This window comes from Hippoglossus stenolepis, chromosome 6, assembly GCF_022539355.2.
Source record: "Hippoglossus stenolepis isolate QCI-W04-F060 chromosome 6, HSTE1.2, whole genome shotgun sequence".
In the NCBI taxonomy this organism is placed as follows: Eukaryota; Metazoa; Chordata; class Actinopteri; order Pleuronectiformes; family Pleuronectidae; genus Hippoglossus; species Hippoglossus stenolepis.
The window spans coordinates 25,118,327-25,139,915 of NC_061488.1; the positions used below are offsets into that span (position 1 = coordinate 25,118,327).

The 21,589-nt window shown below is 40.6% G+C and overlaps 1 protein-coding gene across 2 annotated transcripts; it reads left to right on the top strand.

The window, feature by feature from the left end:
* The first annotated feature begins 1,693 nt into the window (after window positions 1–1,693).
* Window positions 1,694–21,172, top strand: ap4b1 (adaptor related protein complex 4 subunit beta 1). 2 transcript variants are annotated; one of them, XM_035159117.2, is made up of 14 exons: window positions 1,694–1,787; window positions 2,474–2,609; window positions 4,283–4,507; window positions 4,590–4,720; window positions 6,104–6,251; window positions 7,544–7,829; window positions 10,637–10,735; window positions 11,962–12,073; window positions 12,645–12,728; window positions 12,894–12,997; window positions 15,236–15,443; window positions 15,536–15,850; window positions 19,041–19,193; window positions 20,538–21,172. In XM_035159117.2, the coding sequence occupies exons 2-14, from the start codon at window positions 2,497–2,499 to the stop codon at window positions 21,029–21,031; spliced, it is 2,472 nt and encodes an 823-aa protein (XP_035015008.1). In that variant the 5' UTR covers window positions 1,694–1,787; window positions 2,474–2,496; the 3' UTR covers window positions 21,032–21,172. The 2 variants fall into 2 exon arrangements, with proteins under 2 accessions (XP_035015008.1, XP_035015009.1); XM_035159118.2 differs by lacking the exon at window positions 1,694–1,787 and adding an exon at window positions 1,788–1,920.
* The last annotated feature ends 417 nt before the right edge of the window (window positions 21,173–21,589 follow it).

Below are 21,589 nucleotides of genomic sequence, written 5' to 3' on the forward strand. Positions count from 1 at the left end.
TTATCATAAAAAGAAAACATTGCTTGATCTCCTTCGTGTCAAGAGTTGGAGTTATGTTTAGTTTGGCTGAATTTTAAATAGTTTGACTTTACTTTAGTTTATTGTGAACGTTTTTAAAAGATGAAATAAATGTATTGAAAGAAAAAAAAATCACAGAATAGACAATCAGCAACCCAAGACTAGTAGAAAACAAAATACATAGCAAAATAAATATTCAGCAACAACAATGAAAACATGGATTAACATTTAATTTTCTGTCTGAAAAGGAGGAAGAAGTAACCTGCTTGTCTTGTCTTCCTGCTGTTCTAAATGATTAAACAAAAGTTACAACTCTCATCCATCTGTCCACCACATCACTGTCCTCTTCTCCTCTTCTCACGTGTGTCAACATGCTTTCCATTCCTCTTCTTGTTTTCTGCACCTCTCATAAACAGTGTCTTTGTAGATCTTATTAAACTGTCTGAGAGTTTTACTTTGTTTGTTTGTTTTTGTGTGTTACCAGGAAATAGATGTTTATTGCTTTGTACATTATTTGTGTCATCATCAGATCTATGAGTTTCAATGCATATAAAACAGATTATTAGTGTGTTCCCAACATCCGACATCATGTACGATCCTTATTGCTCTTTTTTTTGTAGTATGCACAGTGGTTGCAGGGTGATCTCCGCAATGGAATGAATACATTAATTACGTAACGTACGAAAGTTTGGACCCAATTCTCGGGACATCCTCTGGATGTCATGACTCAAAATGGCTTTAGTGTACTTTTAACTAATGAGTCATGTAATGATGTAATAATAACTACCTTGTACTTGGTAATAATTTAGTAATAACTGCTGAGTAGTTATGTAATATCGTAATAATAATTACTTTTTACTAAAAAATAATGTAGTAATAACTATGGGGACTGCGTTTGCACTCTCTCCTGCTCTTTATGTTCAATTGCAATAAATGCCAGTCAGCTGACACTGGGCCAACTTTATAGGTTTTATTTCAGTGCATGTTTGGATTAATACAATTATAACCATCAGGAAAAAAATTCCCCACCTCCTCCCCATGAATTGAACAGATACATTGTCTAGTACAGAAACTATAGAACCACCTGTAGCACCAGATTTACATTATACCACTTTTCTTCTATAGATCTTTCTGAACTGACTTCACTAGTTTTTTCCTCTTAACCATTAACTCGTCTATTAGACCCTATCCCAACTAGACTTTTTAAGGAAGTTTTTTCTATAATTGATGGTTCCATATTTAATCAGATGAATATGTCTTTGTTAACCGGCTACGTACCACAAGCTTTTAAGGTAGCGGTAATTATACCTCTGCTTAAAAAGCCCACTCTTGATACAGATGTTTTAGCTAATTAAAGACCAATATTAAACCTGCCTACATAAACGCAAATGTGCAAAAAGTTATTTTCTGTTAGAAATAGAATGGATGGTGGAGAGACGTGAATTAGGATTATGGATTTCTGAAAATGAAATACATCTAGTCTGGTCAGTGTACAGTGGAAGAAGCTTGGAATTCTTCAGAGATGTCTGAAAAACATATAAACTAGATTAGATGGTTTAATTTGAAAGTGTCTGGTATGGTTTAAGTCCTAAGGGATACGCGACTGTTGTGTTGGTGAATGATGGAGTGTTATTCCCATTCCAACCAGCCGAGGGCAGTATGCGACAACATACAGAGGCATGATGCAGAAGAAGAAGAAATGCGGAAGTGAGCGCGCTGTGTAAACAAACCAGTCAACCCAGCAGGTCCCGTGTCTGATGTATTGAACGGTAATGTTCGTAGAAGTAACACAGGATTGAGTTAACAATAGTGATATGCAGCAAGTGCCTTTTAGGTTTATTACGTTGAAACGATAACCTTGACTCTGATTTGCACGACAAAAGCCTGGCTTATTCTCCTCTGGTGTGTGAGCCTGACTTACTCTCATTATATCATTAATAATTCCGATAAAGCCTGACTCTGGTCTGTAGTATTCACTATACTAAATCGAATATTTTTTAACATGTAATACCACAAAAATTATAATTAATATTAAGGATAAAAACCTGACTTTAGATAGTTTGGTTTATTCTCTTCTGGTCTCTGATAAGAGCCTCACTTACTGTTTTCATGTTTGTAATAAATTTGATAAAACCCTGACTTATTCTCTTTAGGTGTGTAATACCTGTGATAAAAGCCTGAATTACTCTCAATTCAATTTTAATTGTATAGCGCCAAAACATAATATACATTATTTCAAGGCACTTTACATAGAAGGTCAAGGTTGGTTATAACTTTGATAAAAGTCAGACTTATACTCCTCTGCTTTGTAATTATTTTGTATGAACCTGTTAAATGTTTATTGTCTTCATGTCAATCAAACGTCAGCAGGCTCTCTAGTTGTTTTTTGTTAAGTGAACTAATGTTTAATGTTGTGTGTGATCTAATTTCCAGCATTGTGTGTTTTCTTTATTAGTGTGCGGGCTGTCTGTGGCCACCATGCCTTATTTGGGCAGTGAGGACACGGTGAGGGAGCTGAGGAGAGCTCTTTCCAACCCCAACGTTCAGTCTGACCAGCTGCGATACAGGAACACCATCCTCAAAGTCATCAGGTAGCTGACGGACATATGTGTCTAAATCTGTCTTAAAATATGGTGAAATCTTCATCTGAATTACAATAATAAAAAAACTCAATCTGTTTAAAATAACAACACACAAATAATTGTATCATTCTTGCCCACACTAAACACACTATTCAAAATTTCACAGTGTAGGTTGTATAATGCATGTGAACCCCTCGGCTAATGACATCAACAAAAGATCTCAAGACACTTTACATAGTAAGGTTGAGGTTTGAGAAAAATGGGGTCGAGAGGAGAGGTTGGTTGAAAAGAGGGGAGAGAAGAGAGGGACAAGGGGGGTGAGTTGACATGCATAAAGCTGGAAAGAGTTACACATTCATCTCAAAGAGAGATATATTCATGTCCACATGGAGAAAAACAGATCAACTGTCTATAGGTGGATTTATTTCTTCAACTACACTCCCTAGAAGTGGGCACTCGGATCAGTGAGGTAAAAAAACTGCCCAGAGTATCAGCTAAAGGCTAAAACACTGGGGCTGATCAAAATCTCCATTCTTGAGGTTATAAATTATGGACAGTGGAAGCAGCTGCTCTCCCAAAAAATATCACTGCACCTGAAGTTGGCCAAACATTGAACATTCTCAAGAGAATCCTTTTGCAAACCGTTTTCAGACATGAAATCTGGAGAATGTCCGCAGAATTCGAACCGGAGTTTGCCTTTCACACATGAACAATGCAGCAGGAGATTCTCTGCTCAGAAGTGTTCAGGTGAGAGGTGGTGTAGCAGGCAGAGGCAGAACATAACGTATTCATTCCACTGCAGAGATCACATGTTTTTGTTTACAGCAAATGGACACCGGCAACGGCCCTTATCATGTAAAAGCTCTCTTGACATCTTCGTCAGCATCTTCAACTTGCATGGCTCCGCTTTTTATACGATATTTTGTCTGTGTAAGAAACATCATTAACACACCACTTGCTCAGGGTGAATCCTGAGGAGAATCTCCTGCTGTTTTCTCACAAGGGCTTATTGGGTCATTTCAAGTTTTTACCATGGAGCTGGCTGGAGAAACTCTGCACTCACTGATAACCTGTCAGAATTTGAGTAGTTAAAAGGTCTGAGGGCACAGTGAAAATGATACTGAATGAGACATGATATCTCAAGTCTGCCTTTAGGGAAGGGCAGTCCTTCTAGTTTATATTTCGTTCAATAGCCATTTTATGAGGTAAACTGAACATACATTCCACTCTTATGATGTCTACAGATTTTCAAATGATTTTTTTTCTTCAAATTCTGCATTCCCATTTTAAAAGACATTTTATTTCTATTTCAAATGAACCTTTCATATATATGCAGAGGCCAGTCATCTTCTCTTTCAGAAAATAGTCCCCTAAATATAAAAAGAGTACCTTGGATTTGGTAACTTCATATCTTGAGGTATCTTGACGTCCACACCATAATTACCTTAAGGGTTAACAGTGGAGTCTGGTTGTCTTTTTCCTGGTGCTTACACTGTTTAATTCAAGGCCTGTGGGCTTCTTCATAGTTATGAAGTGGAAGACTAACAAAGCACATTGTCTTTTTTCTGTCTTGTACATGTTTTTTAAAATCTTTTCTATCAGTGTCACATTTTCTTTATTCTCTGGTGCACACACACACACACGCTACTCATTTTATTCCCACCTCCCTTTCTCTGTCTCAGGGCAATGTCGCAGGGTGTGGATGTATCCGGCCTGTTCAGCGAAATGGTCAAAGCATGTGCCACAGTAGACATAGTCCAGAAGAAACTGGTCTATGTCTTCCTGTGTTCCTATGCCACTTTAAACCCAGAGCTGTCTCTGCTGGTCATCAACACACTGAGGAAAGATTGTCAGGATCCCAACCCCATGGTCCGCAGCCTGGCCCTGAGGAATATGACCAATCTCAGGTGAGGTGTTACACACATCAACATTAGTACATCTCATTACATCAGCCTGTTGGCCTTCTGATTGTGTGTCTGTGCCTTCCAGGTTACCCAGTCTGGTGGAGTACGTGGAGCAGCCACTGACAGCAGGACTGAGGGACAGAGCAGCTTGTGTGCGGCGGGTGGCTGTACTTGGCTGGGCCAAGCTACACAATCTTCAAACCAACTCTGAGATAGGTAGGGTGGATGACAGCTTTACTGTCTCTGTCTGTCACCGACATTCAGCCACAGATTTGGGGCTCCAGCAGGTTTTAGTATTGAGACATTTTGTGAAACAGACACAGTTCAACCTGTTGCCTTTATCAGGGTTGTATCTAATCATCCAACTTGTATGGGTAAAAACTGAGAAGTGTTCTCTCTTAGGTCTGGTGCACACTAGGTTGCAAAATTCCGTGAATATTCAAAGTTGGAAACTTTCCATGGGAATTAACGGGAATATACGGGAATTAATGGGAATAAACTGGAAACTTTGGGGTAATTTATACTAACTGTATTTACCTTGTCATATACAGACATAAATATAAACATTTTGTTTTGTCATAAGCAGACATGCATGCAAACATTTCTAATACAAATTTTAAAAATGACATTTTTGACTTAATCCATTTGTGAGTAGAACTCTACCGTCTCTATGTGGATCTCAGGATAGAACCCGGTCAGTGAAAACTTATCAAAACCTGCAGGAACGATGGACTTAAATATGAAAATCTGACCTCAGCAGTTTCCTCTATGTGACAGTATGTTGGAGATGAGTATTGGTGGTTTCTGAATATATTTTTACTTTAGAGGAAATGGATGTAAAGTGCAAAGGGGAAGTAGTTTTACACATAAACGTCAGTTAATGGGAAGTAGTTCACAGGTGTTAAATGTCTCCTGTGGCTCAGCGGAGGAGAAAGCGATGTTGATGACGTCATCGACCATGATCAACCATGATCTTGGTTGTTTTAACCAAGATCATGCTGCAAGATCTAGAATTGTAAAAGTAAAGAAATCTCGGGGTGTGTGAATGGAAATAAACTGAACACTGCATTGTGGGTAATGTAGATGGCAGATTTTGATAAGAGGAAGAATGTGTGGAACAAAAAAATATATACAGTATATGTGCTGCATCTTTTTTGTGTTATCCTTTTCCTCCCTCTGATCTTCTGAAATATCTCCTCCTCATTCATGCAGCACCATAATGTCCATATGTTGCCTGTTAGTTGGACATCAGACAAATCAGTCTGATGAAGGGATGGATGATTGTTCTGGAACTTCAGGATACAGTGAAAAACAGTTTCAATCATTTTAAAATGTGTGGATATAGCAAAAATGACTCTAATAATTGAAACAAACAGACTATCGATTACTATATGCATCTGTTATTAAACAATGCAAAAGAAAAAGGAAGGGGCTGATGATAGCAATTGTGTTTTCTAATCCTGTCCAGATTATGTGATGAATGAAATCATCTTCAACCCACCTCTACCTTCAATTACTGTTGATGTGTCCATGCCTGATTATGTTTGTCACACTCTTTTGCATATGTAGAAACAAACCTCTTATTATTGGTTCTTCCAGATGCTGCGGTGGTGAACGAGCTGTACAGTCTGCTGAGGGACCCAGACCCGGTGGTGATGGTGAATTGCCTCCGAGCCCTGGAGGAGATCCTGAAGGAGGAGGGGGGAGTCGCTATCAACAAACCTATCACACATCACCTCCTGAACAGGTTGGCCAATAATCAGAATGTCACAGAAACCTGTTGTCATAACAATAACTATCAAAATTTAAAAAAAAGAAGGTAGGTGAACCATACATGGAACAGAACGACCAAGTGGCTAGAAAAGTGTACAGAAACATGAGTAAACTGGGAGTCAAAATGCAAGACCCCTCCAAATATGGTTGAGAATGACCAAACTATGATCCTGTGGGACTTCCAGATCCAGACGAATAGGTAGGTGATGGCTAACCAACTGGACACTGTTGTGGTCGACAAACAGCAGAAGAGGGCAGTTGTGGTAAATGTAATGGTCCCAAGCGATAAACTGCTTAAAACAATCAAGGGGAAATTTAATTGTGACAACCTGCTGTGGTGCAAATGAAAGTGACAACATGTGCAATGGAGAGGTAAAAGCAAGAGAGCTCCCATAAAGGGAATGGTTTTGCATGTGGTTGACACAGACAATTAATCTCTAATTATCCTTCCTGACTGACTCCTCTCTAGTTTTGTGTTCTGCTAGTGTCCTTACTGCTTGGTTCACTATGGTAGCATGAGGCGGTACCTGCAGCCCACTCAGGTTGCACAGGTAGTCCAGCTCCTCCAGAATGGCACATCCATACGTGCGGTCGCAAGAAGGTTTGAAGTTACACAAGGAGAGCTGGACAGGGCCTTAGAAGGGCATCAACCCAGCAGCAGGACCAGTCTCTGCTCCTTTGTGCGAGGAGGAACAGGAGGAGCACTGCCAGAGCCCTACAAAATGACCTCCAGCAGGCTAGTAGTGTGCATGTTTCTGACCAAACTGTCAGAAACAGACTCCATGAGGGTGGCATGAGGGCCCGAGTGGGACCTGTGCTCACAGCCCAGCTCCGTGCAGCTCGTTTGGCATTGGCCAGAGTGTTTATAAAACACACAAAGTGCTAGTCACCCATTCATACAGCACTTCTATATGCAGCACATCTTTTTCTATCGCACATCACTCACACACTGCTGGCCCAGCTGGCCCAGCTGTCAGAGGCAAAGGGGGGGGGGGTCCAGTGTCTTGCTCATAGACACCTCGACATGCACATTGGAGGACCGGGGGGGTTTGATCTGGCCTTCAACCATGGCCCTGAACCTGGCCCTTCCAAGTTAGAGACAGGTTAGAGAAAGAGGAGGGAGACTATTATGTTCTGGTTATATGCTGGACTATTTCTTTGCTGGGAGCTGTCACTCCCGTAGCTCACCCAGACTTATACTTACTTCATAATCTTCCCATTGACAAAGTGATCCGACTGTGTGTGTGTGTGCGTCTCTTCTCCCAGGCTGAAGGAGTGTGACATTTGGGGTCAGTGCGAGGTGCTGAGAGTCCTCCAGCGCTACCGGCCTCAGTCAGACGACGAGCTCTTCGACATCCTGTCCCTGCTGGACGCATCCCTCGTCAGCCCCTACCCTCCAGTCATGGCTGCCACCCTGAGCCTCTTCCTGAGCCTCTGCTCAGCCCTACCGGCTGTCAGTCAGGCGGCCCTGGAGCGAGTACGAGGACCCCTGCTGACCACCTGTGGGAGCGTTTCCAGAGAGATGAGGTTCACTGCCATCTGCCACATACAGGTGAGGGTGAATGATTCAAGTTTGGAGGAAGAGGGTTCAACAGGATCCACACATGATATTAAAGCAGCATTCAATACTGTACAATTCTACTGACACATTTTATACATAATGGAAAACATGGTATGAACCAAAAAGAAGAGAAATTACATGAACAAAAACAAATGAATAGGTAAATAAAATATCAAAATAATGTATTATATAAATAAATGATAATGAATGTACCGCTCTGTCTCTGGCTCTCACACAAATAATTAATATTGGAGGAACATAATAATTCACCCAATGTTTGGCCAGATATATATTATATATACACATATATACTGTATGTATGCAGCGACAGTTGCAATCAGAAATATTCAACCCCCTCACCTCAAAAAGCATTATAGTGATGTGGATGAAAGATAATGACAATAAATGACAAAAAACCTCATTAAACAACAAAAGATATTTATTGATACATATTTGAGTTATTTTGACAACAGAAGTTGACTTAACTTTGAAGTTCAAATGAAAAATGTAACTCTTTTAATACATGTGCATGTGCAGTATTATTCAACCCCCAGCTTCAGTACTTTGTGGCGCATCCTTTAGCTTTTATAACTTCTAACAAACGTTTTCGGTAAGTGCTGACAAGCTTCTTACACCTCTCGATCGGAATCTTTGTCCATTCTTCACGTGCAAGAGCCTCTAGCTCAGTGATGTTTGATGGCTTCCGTGCTGCAACTGCCTTTTTTAAATCCCACCAAAGATTTTCAATCAGATTTAAATCTGGTGACTGAGAAGGCCACTCCAGGACGTTCCAGGATCCTTTTCTCAACCAAGCTTTGGTTGACTTGGAGGTGTGCTTGGGATCATTGTCTTGCTGGAAAGTCCAATGATCACCAAGGTTTAATTTGTCAACAGAAGGCATCACATTCCTCTTTAAAATGGCCTGGTATTTCTGGGAATCCATGATGCCAGGTACACGATCAAGATTGCCAGTTCCTGCCGCAGAAAAACAGCCCAACATCATCAATGACCCACCTCCATGCTTGACCATGGGGATGGTATTCTTCTGGTCATAAGCCTGGCCTTTCGCACGCCAGACATACCGCTGGTCCATATGTCCAAACCGTTCCAGTTTGGTTTCATCAGTCCATAGAACTGTCACCCAAAACTCAGTCGTCTTATCCAAATTCCTCCTGGCATATTCTAGTCGACTTTTGATGTTCCTTGTGGTCAAGAGCTGAGTGCGTCTTGGAGTCCGGCCATGAAGTCCTTGTTTATTCAGTGCACGTCTTATAGTTGCCACTGAAGCACTTGTACCAGCCTTCATCAGGTCATCCTGTAGGTGTCTTGCAGTCACACAGGGGTTTCTCTTAGTTGTTCTGACTCAGTTGCTGAGGGCCCTTGATGAAATGTTGGGCTTTCTTCCACGGCCAGGCAGGTTTGAAGCTGCTCCATAAGTTTTAAACTTCCTTATAATGCTCCCAATGGTGTCTCTTGGAATATAATTTGTTGTGGAAAACTTCTTATACCCAAGGTCCTTCAGGTGTGATGAAATAATCTCTCTCAGCTTTCGTGGAAGCTCCTTTTTCTTTCCCATGATTGCAGCTCACCTTGAATACCTTCAAGGGTGGGGTTTATATATGCATCACAGCTGAAGCAATTGAAGGATCATTACAGAGTTCCCAAAGGCTTAATTATGTTTCAACTCCACTTTAGGCCATAAAAACTGTCAGACAGCTTTAAAAACAACAATATTATATAGGGGTTGAATAATTGTGACATGGCTATCTTAACAAAATATACTGTTACACACAAATACTACATCATGCATTTTCTGTGTTGATTTTATGTATCACTCAACTCATAAAGAAGTCATCCGAAGCAGAATCTTGCTCTTTGAAAAAACTTTAATTGATAAATCCTTAAAATCTTTGGGGGGTTGAATATTTCTGATTGCAACTGTATATACGGCTGCCTTAATGCTATTTATTGTGTATTGATCATCAATAAATCTGCCAGATATTATCTTGATTAATCGACCATCAAAAGTTGGTTTGATGGAAGTTGATGAATAATTTTGTATAACTTCAGAAAGACGCTAAATTTACTGTTACACAAAACAAAGAAAAGCAGCAAATCATCACAATTGCAATGTAGAACCTTGATATTTAAAACATGACATCACCGACCAACGATCCACTCAGATATATGTATACCTTAAGTTTACATATACCTATATACTTATGGAAATCAATGACTGTAAATAAAGATGGATGATGTGTCTCCACTTCCTCCCACTATAAAAAAACGATATATATAGAGAGAGATGGATGTCTGCTCTCCAACGAAGAGGGGACATGGGCCAGATAGATAGAAGATAAATAGTTTTTCTAAAGATGTGATTTTAGGTAGTTCTTATCCCACTGATGTATGTTCAAGTGCTCCTTATTCTGTAAATTGGGGTTTAATTAGCTATTTAAGGCGTCATGTTTGACAGCTGAGACCGACTCACTATTGGTCAAGCATGTATTTCAGAGGGACCCCTCCACTGGACAATACTGTGCAATCACTGTGCACTGCAGACTACCCGGGATATTTTGGCTTCGTTTTGTTATAGTGGGAGGAAGTGAAGACGCATCATCCACCATGCATAACATGGTTTGAGAAAGCATTATCTTTTGTGTGTGTGTGTTTGGTGCGAGTGGCTGGATGTTGAGATATAAACAGTATTATTCACTAGTTAATTACTTTGTTAGTGGAAAACTCTTGTCAGATGGGTGTGGATACATTTTGAGAAATGTGATTTTGTCGTCTTCTAGCTGCTGTTGCGTTCTCTCCCTGGCCTGATGGGGGCACACTACAAACGTTTCTTTTGTGGCTATGCTGAGCCTGCCTACATCAAGCAAAGGAAGATGCAGGTAATGACTGTTTGGTTTCTTCAGTAGATCTTCACTGTGACCTCTCTCATTTTTTATTCTACATTCTGTTCTACTTTTTCTCATCACAGTACAGTTATGCTGGTGTTTGCAGGTTTTGTGTATAGTATAACCATAGTTATATTGTATACAACTAAAACTCAACAAAAAAAAAGTTTAGATAAACAATGCCATAAACTTCTCTCTCTACCAGACATAACTGACTACTCCCATGTAAAATGCAGCAGAATGTGTGATTCTGTTGGTGCTTTCACACAGGTCGTTTCATTTCTTTTGGACCAAGGGGGAAAAAAGATATTGTTTTCATGTTCACACCAACACATTACAGACAAAACAAGACGAGTGAATGTGAATTTAAACAGGGAGCTCCCTGACTGGGCTGCTGTGACTGTGAGACCTATGTGGGAAAGTCAACAGTTTATGCAGCACTTTGATGTACAGAGATGTGGATGAAAGAGGGGGGACTTGCTGTAGATGTCCCCTTCACAGAAAAACATAAGAAGAGGACACAAGTCCACCACCAAAGCAGACTGTTTTCTTTGTTAATTTCTTAGTTAGTTAGTTAGCTGACTTAAATGTGTTTGCTCGCGCCGAGATGCTGTGATGACTGGACCAAGAGCAGAGACTCACATTCAGGAATCAGGCAAAACGCAAAGTTCAAATCAACAGTCTCAGTTTTAATCCAAGCAGAGCTCAGACACAGGAAGGCAGTCAGCAATGCAAAGGTTGCAGGGCATCCAAAGGCAAAATTCACAAAATAAGCACAAGCACAAAGTAAAAAAACCAGAACAAGGCAGCAAAACAGGGCATAGACAGTCTCAGAAACAAAAACAGGAGGAACTAATGGTTGAAAGGTCAACGTGAAGCACAAAGAGAGTCGGGAAGGGAAGTGGTGTGTGAGCAGGTGTGTGTATACGGAACAAAGGTACATGCATCACTTGGTTAGAAATTCTAGAAATTGTATAAATATATACGTGTTATCACACTCCTGGATAGTTAAGTCAAGGGGTGAAGAGCTTAAGATGTTTTCAAACATGTAAAAAACTGGATCCATATCAAAGGCTCTGGATGGCTGAGCCACTGCTGCCCTGAGTTTGACCTCCCACTTTATGAACTAAATCACTGCAGTGTCCCCAGTTATCACACAGTAATTATCTATTGTTAACATGAGCAGTCAAATAGAAAAGCTAGTGCTGTTGTGTTTGCAGGTGCTGGTGGAGCTGGTGAATGACGAGAATATAGTGATGTTACTGGATGAGCTGAGAGGATACTGCACTGATGTCAACACTGACACTGCCCAGGCTGCTATTTCAGCCATAGGTAAACACACTCACGCATACAAACCCATCCATGCACATCTCTATTATCATGAAAATGCTTTTTTCTTCACTACATCTGAATTAAAAGAAACACACTTCCATATCCTCACTGGAACTCATTTTATACCTTTTAAATATATATAAATAAATATACATAAAACATATATAAATTTAAGTTTTACAGCCTTCTATTGTTTTAATTTTAGACTTTATTCCTCCATGTTTAAGCTCAGTCCGTTTATGAGTCAGAGTGTATGTTTCTATGGCAATATGACCTGGCCCTGTTCACTGGTTCTCTTCACTCCTTTCATTTCAAACACCTCTTCCCTATAATGCAAAGGTCCACATTGTCCTCATCACACTTGTTTAATAGTAACTAGAGGACAATAAGGAAAACGTTTGGAACCCCCACTTTAGACACAAAGTCTGGTATGAATATATATTATATGTTCAGCATTCAGAGCGCTGAGAGTGTGCAGTGTTAGTGTGCTGTGTTCTCTCTCTAATGTGGCATCGCTGTATAAAGTCAGCCTCACTTATGGCCTGTGTTATCTTGTGTGGACTGGGTGCAGGTCGTATTGGACGGAGCTACAGCGACAGATGTCTGGAGATCCTTATTGAGCTGCTCGGGCTCAAACAAGAGCACATCACCTCTGGTAAAACTTGTTTCACCCTGCCCCACGTGCACATTGCACACAAACTATAGTCTGTTAGTATATCACATTTGTTTGGTCTTACAGACAGAAAAGACAATTCTATCATTCACAGTTGTCAACTCTTGTTTTTTCTATTTCCATCACCATCTCACCCACACTCGTCAGCTGTGGTGCAGACAATGCGCGACCTGGTCTGGGTTTGTCCACAGTGTAGCGACACAGTGTGTTTGGCTGTCGAGGGCTGTGAGGAGACGCTGCAGGATAGCCAGGTCAGTTACACCCTGAAAACATTTACACAATTGACACACAAACACACCTACACACACACACTGTGACTCGATCTCACATCACATCACTGACTGAAAAACTGACATGTATACTATAACAACACGGTTAGTTTTTTCACCTTTAAAATAGTGTGCATTGCTTTGTGGGATTGATACCAGAAAACGTTATATATGCCTTGGACATTTCTTTTTATTTCGTTTATTTTAGGCTTTATGTCGATCATAAATTTCACCTTCAGAATATGACAGTACCTGTGAATGCAGTGCACTTTACTATATTGTAAATGGGAAGTGTATTAGGGCCTTAGCATTAGCATGGCAGCTGAACGTCAGTAGGTTTTCCACGGAGCCTTTAAAGTGCCAACAGGTGATTTTTTTAATCTTGCTTTTAACACAAAATATCTTGTTTCCAGAAGAAAACTTTTTATTTTCACCTAGGAATGTCATAATGAGATTATTGTTGCTCTTGTGTGGAGAAACACAATTGTCAACAGCAAGAATCATTTGCTGCACAAAGATTTTCTCCGCCTGGCACAAAGACTTTCTCCGCTTGGCCTCCTAGTATTAAGTCTGCAGAAAGTCTGGAGAATCTGATGTGAGAGCACAGCAGGAGATCCAAGAACACGTGACGGATGCATAAAAGAAAAAAGAAAAAAGAAAAAAAATAATAAATCTCTGCATGAAAAAGCATTGCTCTACACGTAGAAGACACTGACGAGGACATCAAGAGAGTTGGTTGGTGGTGATAAGTAACTAGAAATCATATATTTTTTCCTCCACCACAAGCAGCGCCTGTGTTTATATATGAAAACACTTCTTTGAATTTGGTTTCAATGTGTGACCTTTGAGGTCGACTTTCATAAACAAGCCTCAGAGAGAAACCAGACTAAGGTGTGGGAGCCTGCACGAAGACGACCCGCTTAAGATATTTACATGTCAACATTTCCTTCCTGTGGTGTAATTATGAGCTGATCTGTGTGAGCAAACCGTCTCTTCATTTCCTGCCGTCATTTTCCTGCTTCTCTTTCTGTTGTTTGTCTGCCAGTAGCAGCCGGCAGTAATAGATTAAGAAGGAAAAACTTCAAAGTGATTAATTAACATTTATACTTTACTCAGTAACTCGGCCCCGAGCAGAGAGTCCAGGGTTTACTCCCTGCCAGCTGGATCACTTACTGTGTTTCTTTGCCCCTCACACCTCTCTGATGTCACAATTTACAAGTTTCTATGCTGACAGTCCAACAAGTCTGCCCACGTTATGCCGTGATCGGCCAGGAGCATGGAGGTGGAGGTTTGACCTTCTCTGTGTCAGTCTCTTCTATGTACAGCTGAGTGCTATGCCTTCATAGAGAGACTCTGTAAACATGTACTTTTGTCCCATTGTTTTTGATGGTTTGCTTTTTGTCCTGCCTACATTAGCTGCCGTTTGGAACTATCCAGGAGCTTTGCCTTTGTACAAACCTGTTCAAATGAAGTATATCCCAGCCTTTACCCTCTTATGCTCTATCTTGTTTTTTAACAGACTACACTTAACAATAAATGCACAACTTATCTTAGACGCGACTGGTTACTCCTCATGAGTAATTTGTTGCTTCTGACAGGTCAATGTGTTTCTGCCCTTATTGTGAAGTTGGGCCGACTTTCTGTGTGTATCCTTAAGGCCTAATATGTTTCTTATATTTGATGTATAATATTTACTATGTCATTATTATTATTAGATAATATGGAACCAACATTGTTTAGATCCATATTTTCTTACCAGCAGTCCTCTTTTAATGCTGATGAAACAATCTTCCACCCATCCACAAGATCCACATTTTTATTTGAAACTTTGGAACTCTTAATATCAGACCCCTAAACATGCCTGATTTTTTTTATAATCATGATCCTTGAATTATTCTCTGAGAAATCGCAGAATATAAAGTTAAATAAAATGAAAAATAATTCAGCATCCATCCCCTGACCCGGATCTGCGGCAAAGTTCAATGGGTTCTTCCCTGACCCAGACCGCAACCTTCCCCCAAAGCCATTGTCAGACACGAAGGATGTCCGCACAATTGGTACAGGACTTTTCAACCCACAGAAATTTGCACACATCACCAAACTCACAACAAGTGATCAAACACTCTACACAGAACCTTTTAACCTGAGATCAACCAGAGTCACTCACAACACCTCAGTGGGTGTTCAGGGCCTCTGCTCATTCTCCTTATCCTCCATTAGGGCAGGCAGGCCTTGCTGTGGTTGCTCGGTGTGTACGGTGAGCGAATCTCCAGCGCCCCCTACACATTGGAGGTGTTCATCGACGGAGTGAGGAGTGAGGCCTCCTTGGGAGTCAAGATGGAATTGCTGGTGGCCACCATGAGGATGTTTTTGTGTCGGCCTGCTGAGACACAAGACATGCTTGGAAGACTGCTGCACTACTGCATAGGTGTGTGTGCGTGTGTGCGTGTGTGTGTGAGAGATAATGTAAAAGGGTGGGGAAGTGAGAGATGTCACTGTTAACACTCTTGTGTTTTGCAGAGGAGGAGACAGACATGTGTGTACGTGACCAGGCACTCCTCTATTACCGTCTGTTGCATTGTGGGATAGAAGAAACAAGAAAGGTCCTCCAGGGTCGGAGGTCAGACCCTTCCCTTGGCGTTCTGATTGGCCGCCCTGCAGAGCCCATCAGCCAGTGGGCCTGCAACTTTAACACCCTGGAGCCTCTCAGGCAGGGTGCCGTAGAGACAGACTTAGCCAGCAGAGGAAGCCCTGAACATGTGACCTTTGACCTCAAGCCCAACACTAACCTCTCAGACACACTGAACTGTAGCCATGGTGAGGAGGTTCATGCAGGTGAGTGAGGACATTCATAGTGCCAGCTCTTAAGGGCTTTACTCAAGTATTTTTTTAAATAAAGAAAAAGTGTTTTATAGTATTTTTGCAAATGTCTCTCAAACTTCATCATATTAACACAAGACTATCGGCACAAACCGTCACTTAGCACAGGCTTGTCAACAGAATGACTGACTGATGTTGATTTTTTCCCCGCTGCTGCTATGTGCTTTTGGAAAGCTACAGTCCTCTCCCAATATTAAAATCCAATTTTATACGTATCGTGCCAAATCACAACATATATTATCTTAAGGCCTTTTACATAGTAAGGTCCAGACCTTGCAATATTATAGAGACGTACAACAGCTCTCACAACGAGCAGCACTTTGGCAACTGAGGAGAGAAATAACTTCCTCGTTAACTGAAAGAAACCACTAGACTCTAGTGTGGGCAGCCTGGACCGGTTTGGGTGAGGGGAGAAAAAAATGAGGAAGTAAGGAGAGATGAATGAAAAAGAGGGGGGGGGGGAGAGAGAGACAAGCAACAATTGTGTAACCGTCATATTTCAGCTATATCAGACTTATTTATAGATTTAAGGATGTTATTAGAGAGAGAGAGAGTGAGAGAACAGACTATGAAAGAGAAAAAACACAAAATTAGAGACATGTTAAATAAATGGGCAGAGGGCAGAGAGATAGAGAGTGAGTGAGAGAAGTGCTCAGTGCTGAATGATCTATTGGGACAATACGGTGTAATGAGCTCTTTTATATATGATGGGGCGTGATTGTTAAGGCCTTTATATGTGTGAATTTAGTCACCTCTTCTTTCCAAGAGGCTTAGGGATTACACAAGGACTGACATATAACATCAAATCAGATTCTAATTTACAGTCGGTGGGAGTGTTGGCTCCTTCGTCACCTCCACATGGGATATTTAGTCTTGGTGGCGTTACTGCATTATAGAATAGCAGTTGAAGTTAGTTTTCTGTCTTGCATTACATTTCCTTGCTAACTGTTACTTGAGACTGTAAACAGGAATAATTTCCCCACAATGTACAACCAACACAACGGTAATGTAAATCAGTAGTGGTATAGTTATGACATCATCTATAGTTCATTATACTCTTTGAAGTCAACAATCTCTGTGTGATCGTGTCATAACCTGCTTCATTCAGAATCTTCGAAGGATTTATTTTGTTTACAAGTAAACCACACCAGTAAATGTCTTATAAATCATTTGTTTATGTTGCTGTCGGTTGTTTAATTAAATTGCTGTGTGATTATTTAAGCGTGGTGATTCGGCTGTGAGGTATCGTAAGCCTGTTCCACATTTAATCAGTAGAGCTAAGTCTGACCAGCAGCGATTTAGTTTCTGGAAATCACATTTCCACTGTGGAAATCGTACTTTCACATTTAATTAAAGTTAGCTTCAGTTTAATTGTTGATACCAGTAATCCAATTTCTTCTAATAAGAACAACATTTAAAGATACGTAAAGTTAAATTTTCAGGCGTCACACCCTATTTGGGGTGTGACGTCAAACTGTCAAAATGTTATGTTGACACCGTAGGACAGGTGTTAATTCATCTATATGTTTTTGCATGGAGGTCATTGTTACTGCCAGTGTTATACTGGACTGAAATCTACTGAGAGGTGTTTCTATGATCCTTTCCTCCTCCTTCCCTCTAACTGTGTTATCAACATGTAGTTGAATTTAGATTGTGCTGATTTCCTGGCATGGGAGCTGGTCATGATGCCTTTGGGAGCCATGCTCCCTTGAAAATCTCTAAAGGATCTCAAAATACGTAAAAGATGAAAATGCTTTTTCCGCCACTGGGAGACAATGGCCCTCTATACTGTTTATATTTGTATGTATGTCACAAGCATCCTGTAATTTAGCTGTAGCTATTATCAAACTTTGAAGCACATGCTGAAAAACTAAAACATACAGTCTCCTCTGGTCCTTCCAGTGTTTGAGTCCCTCACATTTCACAGTTTAAATCAAGGTGCTAGTTAAAGGCCTCACAGAAAACACCATGATTAATCCACCTACAGGAGACTGTTGAAATTCCACAGATTCAATGGTGCATTGGTATTTCTGGTTTTTTTTTTTTTTTTGGCCTGCACTATCTAAGGCAACATCCTTCCTTACTGAATAATGGTGGTTGATAAGTATGTTAACAGCATGAAGAGAAGTGCAGGTGAAGAGCCATGAAAGCTCTGTGCTCAAGCCAAAATTGATGAGGCGTTACTCTAATCGTCTTTTCAATGATTATGTCCTGTGTGGATATGCACTACAGACATTCAGCAAAATGCCCTCACAAGGTCTTTTCACACCTAATGCTGTTACAATTGTAATTTAAATTGTTAAATTTAAATTTCTAACATTAATTCTACACAATTTAACCAATAATGTTGAAGTACAAACCCGCTTTTGCTCAGAGCCTTTGCTTCTACACTCCAAGCTGAACTCAAGTGCATCCTGTTTGCTTTGATTCTCTCTCGATAAGAAAAGTGACACTGTCACATCTGTGGATTCAGTGTAAAGATGGAGCCAGCAGTTATCTGTGGCCTCAGTAATACAAATTTAACTTAGACATGAATGCTCACACCAAGTATCACGGCTTTCCACCTAATTATTGTTGAGATATTTCACTGGATAAATTCAATCTTTTATCTAGTGGTGACACTAGAGAAGTCAGGGGAAGTCTTTTGGCTTTAATCTCGGATTACCATTATTATCTGTTCCGGTTTTTATCAATATGTCAAATAACTGGAATATAAATATACATTTTTTGAATATAATAAAATTCATATAATATGAGGTTACGTGCAGCTATGGAGACTTTCTGAAGCCACTCAAGTGGAACAACTGAGGACGGTCTCTGAGAGTCACAAATATCTTTAGACTACTTTAAATAGGTCCAATTGGATGCAGCTTGTATACTAAACTCTATTTTGGTCAAAGTCTGAGAGAGTTTTGGTTTTACAAGATTACTGTCCATTTCTGGGAATGCAGTGCCATTCTTAATCACAAGTCTCTTCCCCTGGCAATCATCCCAACTACCACTTTAACCCTCATCCTCAATCTCTGTCCTTCTGTCCACCATTTGGCTCCCTGTTGTTTACACGTATCCTCCTGCTTTTCTTTCCACTTCTTCCCCCCCAATCTTCTCCCCTTCCTTCCTCTTTGTCCTCTCGTGTCCTCTCCAGGCTCAGACAGTGCCATTGAGCGTGTGGATTCCTCCGCTGATGTCCTGTCTTCCAGCCTTGCCGTCCCACTCAGTTTGTCCCTCTCCCCGATTCTCAGCCCAGAGGAGTTTGAGGGACTGTGGCTGCAGCAGCAGGTTTTGCATGCTGAGCAAGGTAATCAAATGGAAAGAGGTTAATGTGTAAGCAATACCCACACATCTCAGAGATTCTTCTTCATGAACCCATCGACTCTCCTGGGTGGAATATATGTATATATAATGCTTAATTATAGGTTGAATCTATCGAAAGGTCTGTAGAAGTAGAGCCATTCAGCAGCTACAGTATTACAGTAAAACACTGCTGAAAACACATCAATTCATCTACTTACTAATTCCACAAACTTTTGTCTTATATTATGAACCGTTCATTTAATAGACTTCACAATTTGTATGTTAAATTGCCTGACAAAGTGCAGTGTTGCGTTCAGTGCAATTTGGAAATGCAATGGGTTTAATATCAGGTGACTGGCGCTCTGGCGATCATTAAATTATAAGATGAATGCAAACAGGCCATAACAGATCCTTTGTTAAGCATTGCAGCAGCAGCAAAACAAATGTTGTGCTTTTACTTTGTAGTCAAATTGCTTAAGAAGAGGTGATTAAATGACTGTTGTTGCCATGACAGAGATCAGCACCTTTGAATGTCTGTGTCAGTCTGATATCGTAAAATACAAATAATCAAATCACCAATTACATCTGCTGGGCTGGATATTAGGCCGCCACTTGCCGACCACTGCTTTATGGGACAGAATGTTGTTCTGAGATGTAAAGACAAATGTCGCACCGTCATATCAACCAGTTGATGTCTATTTTTAGCTTTGGCTGCTCAGCACTGCTTACCTTGTTTGGTATTGCAGCATGTCACTGCCTCACTGTGATTTGGGGTAATAAACAAAACTCACAAGCCCGCCTAGCTATAAACCAGCGAACAAAGTAGCATGTGCAGCCTTGAGGAGATTAATTGAAGTTTTCTTTGTTTCTTTGTCTTCGTACATTTCTTTACTGCTGCAGTTGAATAGTTTAGAAATAGTTTTGACATTTTTGCTAACTGCAGCTAACTGGCCAGCTCAGTTAGCAGTGTCTCAGTTGTCACCACTGCTGTCACCAACACATTATGAAATAAAAAGCAATGTTACTCTCGATAAAGGGAGTCAAAATAAAAATTCCATTGTGAAATACAGTGAATTATATAGTTGTACTTATACATTTCAGTTATATACAATATTATTTCAGGATTAAAGTAGCAATTTCGTTTCATCTCACAAATTACTGTTTTGTTTATATATTTTAAGTGTGAAAAAATACAAATAATTAGATATTTTCTTAATTATTCATCTATTTAAATTAAATGTCATAGATTGTAGACCCTCCTTTCATGAAGTTGTACCCCAGTGGTATATTCAATGTTTCTTGACATTTAACAGCCTCTGGTAATTGCTCCTTGTTTTGTTGTGTCTAGGTCCTGAGAAGATAAAGGGGGAGGATTGTGTGTGCATGGAAGAACGTGTCCGATGTCCTGAGTTACTCCTCTGTTCCCCGCAAAGTCTTCAGGCAGCGATGCAGCTGGTTAATATCCAGACACTGGCCTTTACACCACCACACACGCTCCCCTGGAGGGTCTACCTGTACACACACACCCAGCAAGCACGCTCTGCTGACACCCCTCACAGCACGCTCATCCTGGGGGAGCTGCTGTACACTGGAGAGGGAAATCAGAAAGCTGGAAAGGGTGATAGAGATGTGTTGGTGGAGGACAGGGAAGATGAGCAAATGAAAGAGGGAGAGGAAGCCACAGCTAATGGGTTGAGCAGGAGAGAGATTACGAGAACAGACAGAGGACAAGACGCAGTTAAAGTGACTCTTAAACAGCAACCGAGAGATGAAAAAGCTCTGAAGGGGTTTCTCTCCATCCTTACCACTCTACTACACACTCTGTCCTCGGAGAGAGCTTAAATGAACATCACACACACACACATCATCGCTGTTGCTGTACATCCTTCCAAACATGCTAACATAACACCCTCATTTTCTAAGCATAACTGAAGAAGAGGAACTGTCTGCACCTGCTCAGTAAACAAGACTGTAAATATGTGACTTTTGTATTTTGTGTATTTTCTTTCACCTACACACCTGTCACAAAGATCATTGTGGTGCTCAAGAGATTTGTATTGACCTTAAGTTAACTAACTGTGGCACTTCCCATTTTTATTTAGGATATCACACACACAGATAAGCAAACGTGTGGCGAGACCATTTCCACTTCTCTTTCAAGCTTGCACATATAAAGTAGTTGTGGCTAAACTTGAATTCATGTGAGGGGGGACTCTTTAAAAGAGTAACAAAGGAGCATGAAGAATGTTAATCTCCCCAGTTTGCTGCATTTCCACAGTCAATCCATAGTAAACAGATTTAAAATGTAGTTCAGGTCCTCTTTGGCCTGATGGGGGCACTAAATCAACAGCCTTTGGGACTGAGAGATAATGTTGTTTATCTACAAACACATGTCACAAT

Coding starts and splice junctions, on each gene's coding strand:
- ap4b1 (XM_035159117.2), top strand. CDS start 2,497: ATGCCTTATTTGGGCAGTGAGGACACGGTGAGGGAGCTGAGGAGAGCT. Junction 10,736..11,961: donor TCAAGCAAAGGAAGATGCAG/GTAATGACTGTT, acceptor TTGTGTTTGCAG/GTGCTGGTGGAGCTGGTGAA. Junction 15,444..15,535: donor ACTGCTGCACTACTGCATAG/GTGTGTGTGCGT, acceptor TGTGTTTTGCAG/AGGAGGAGACAGACATGTGT.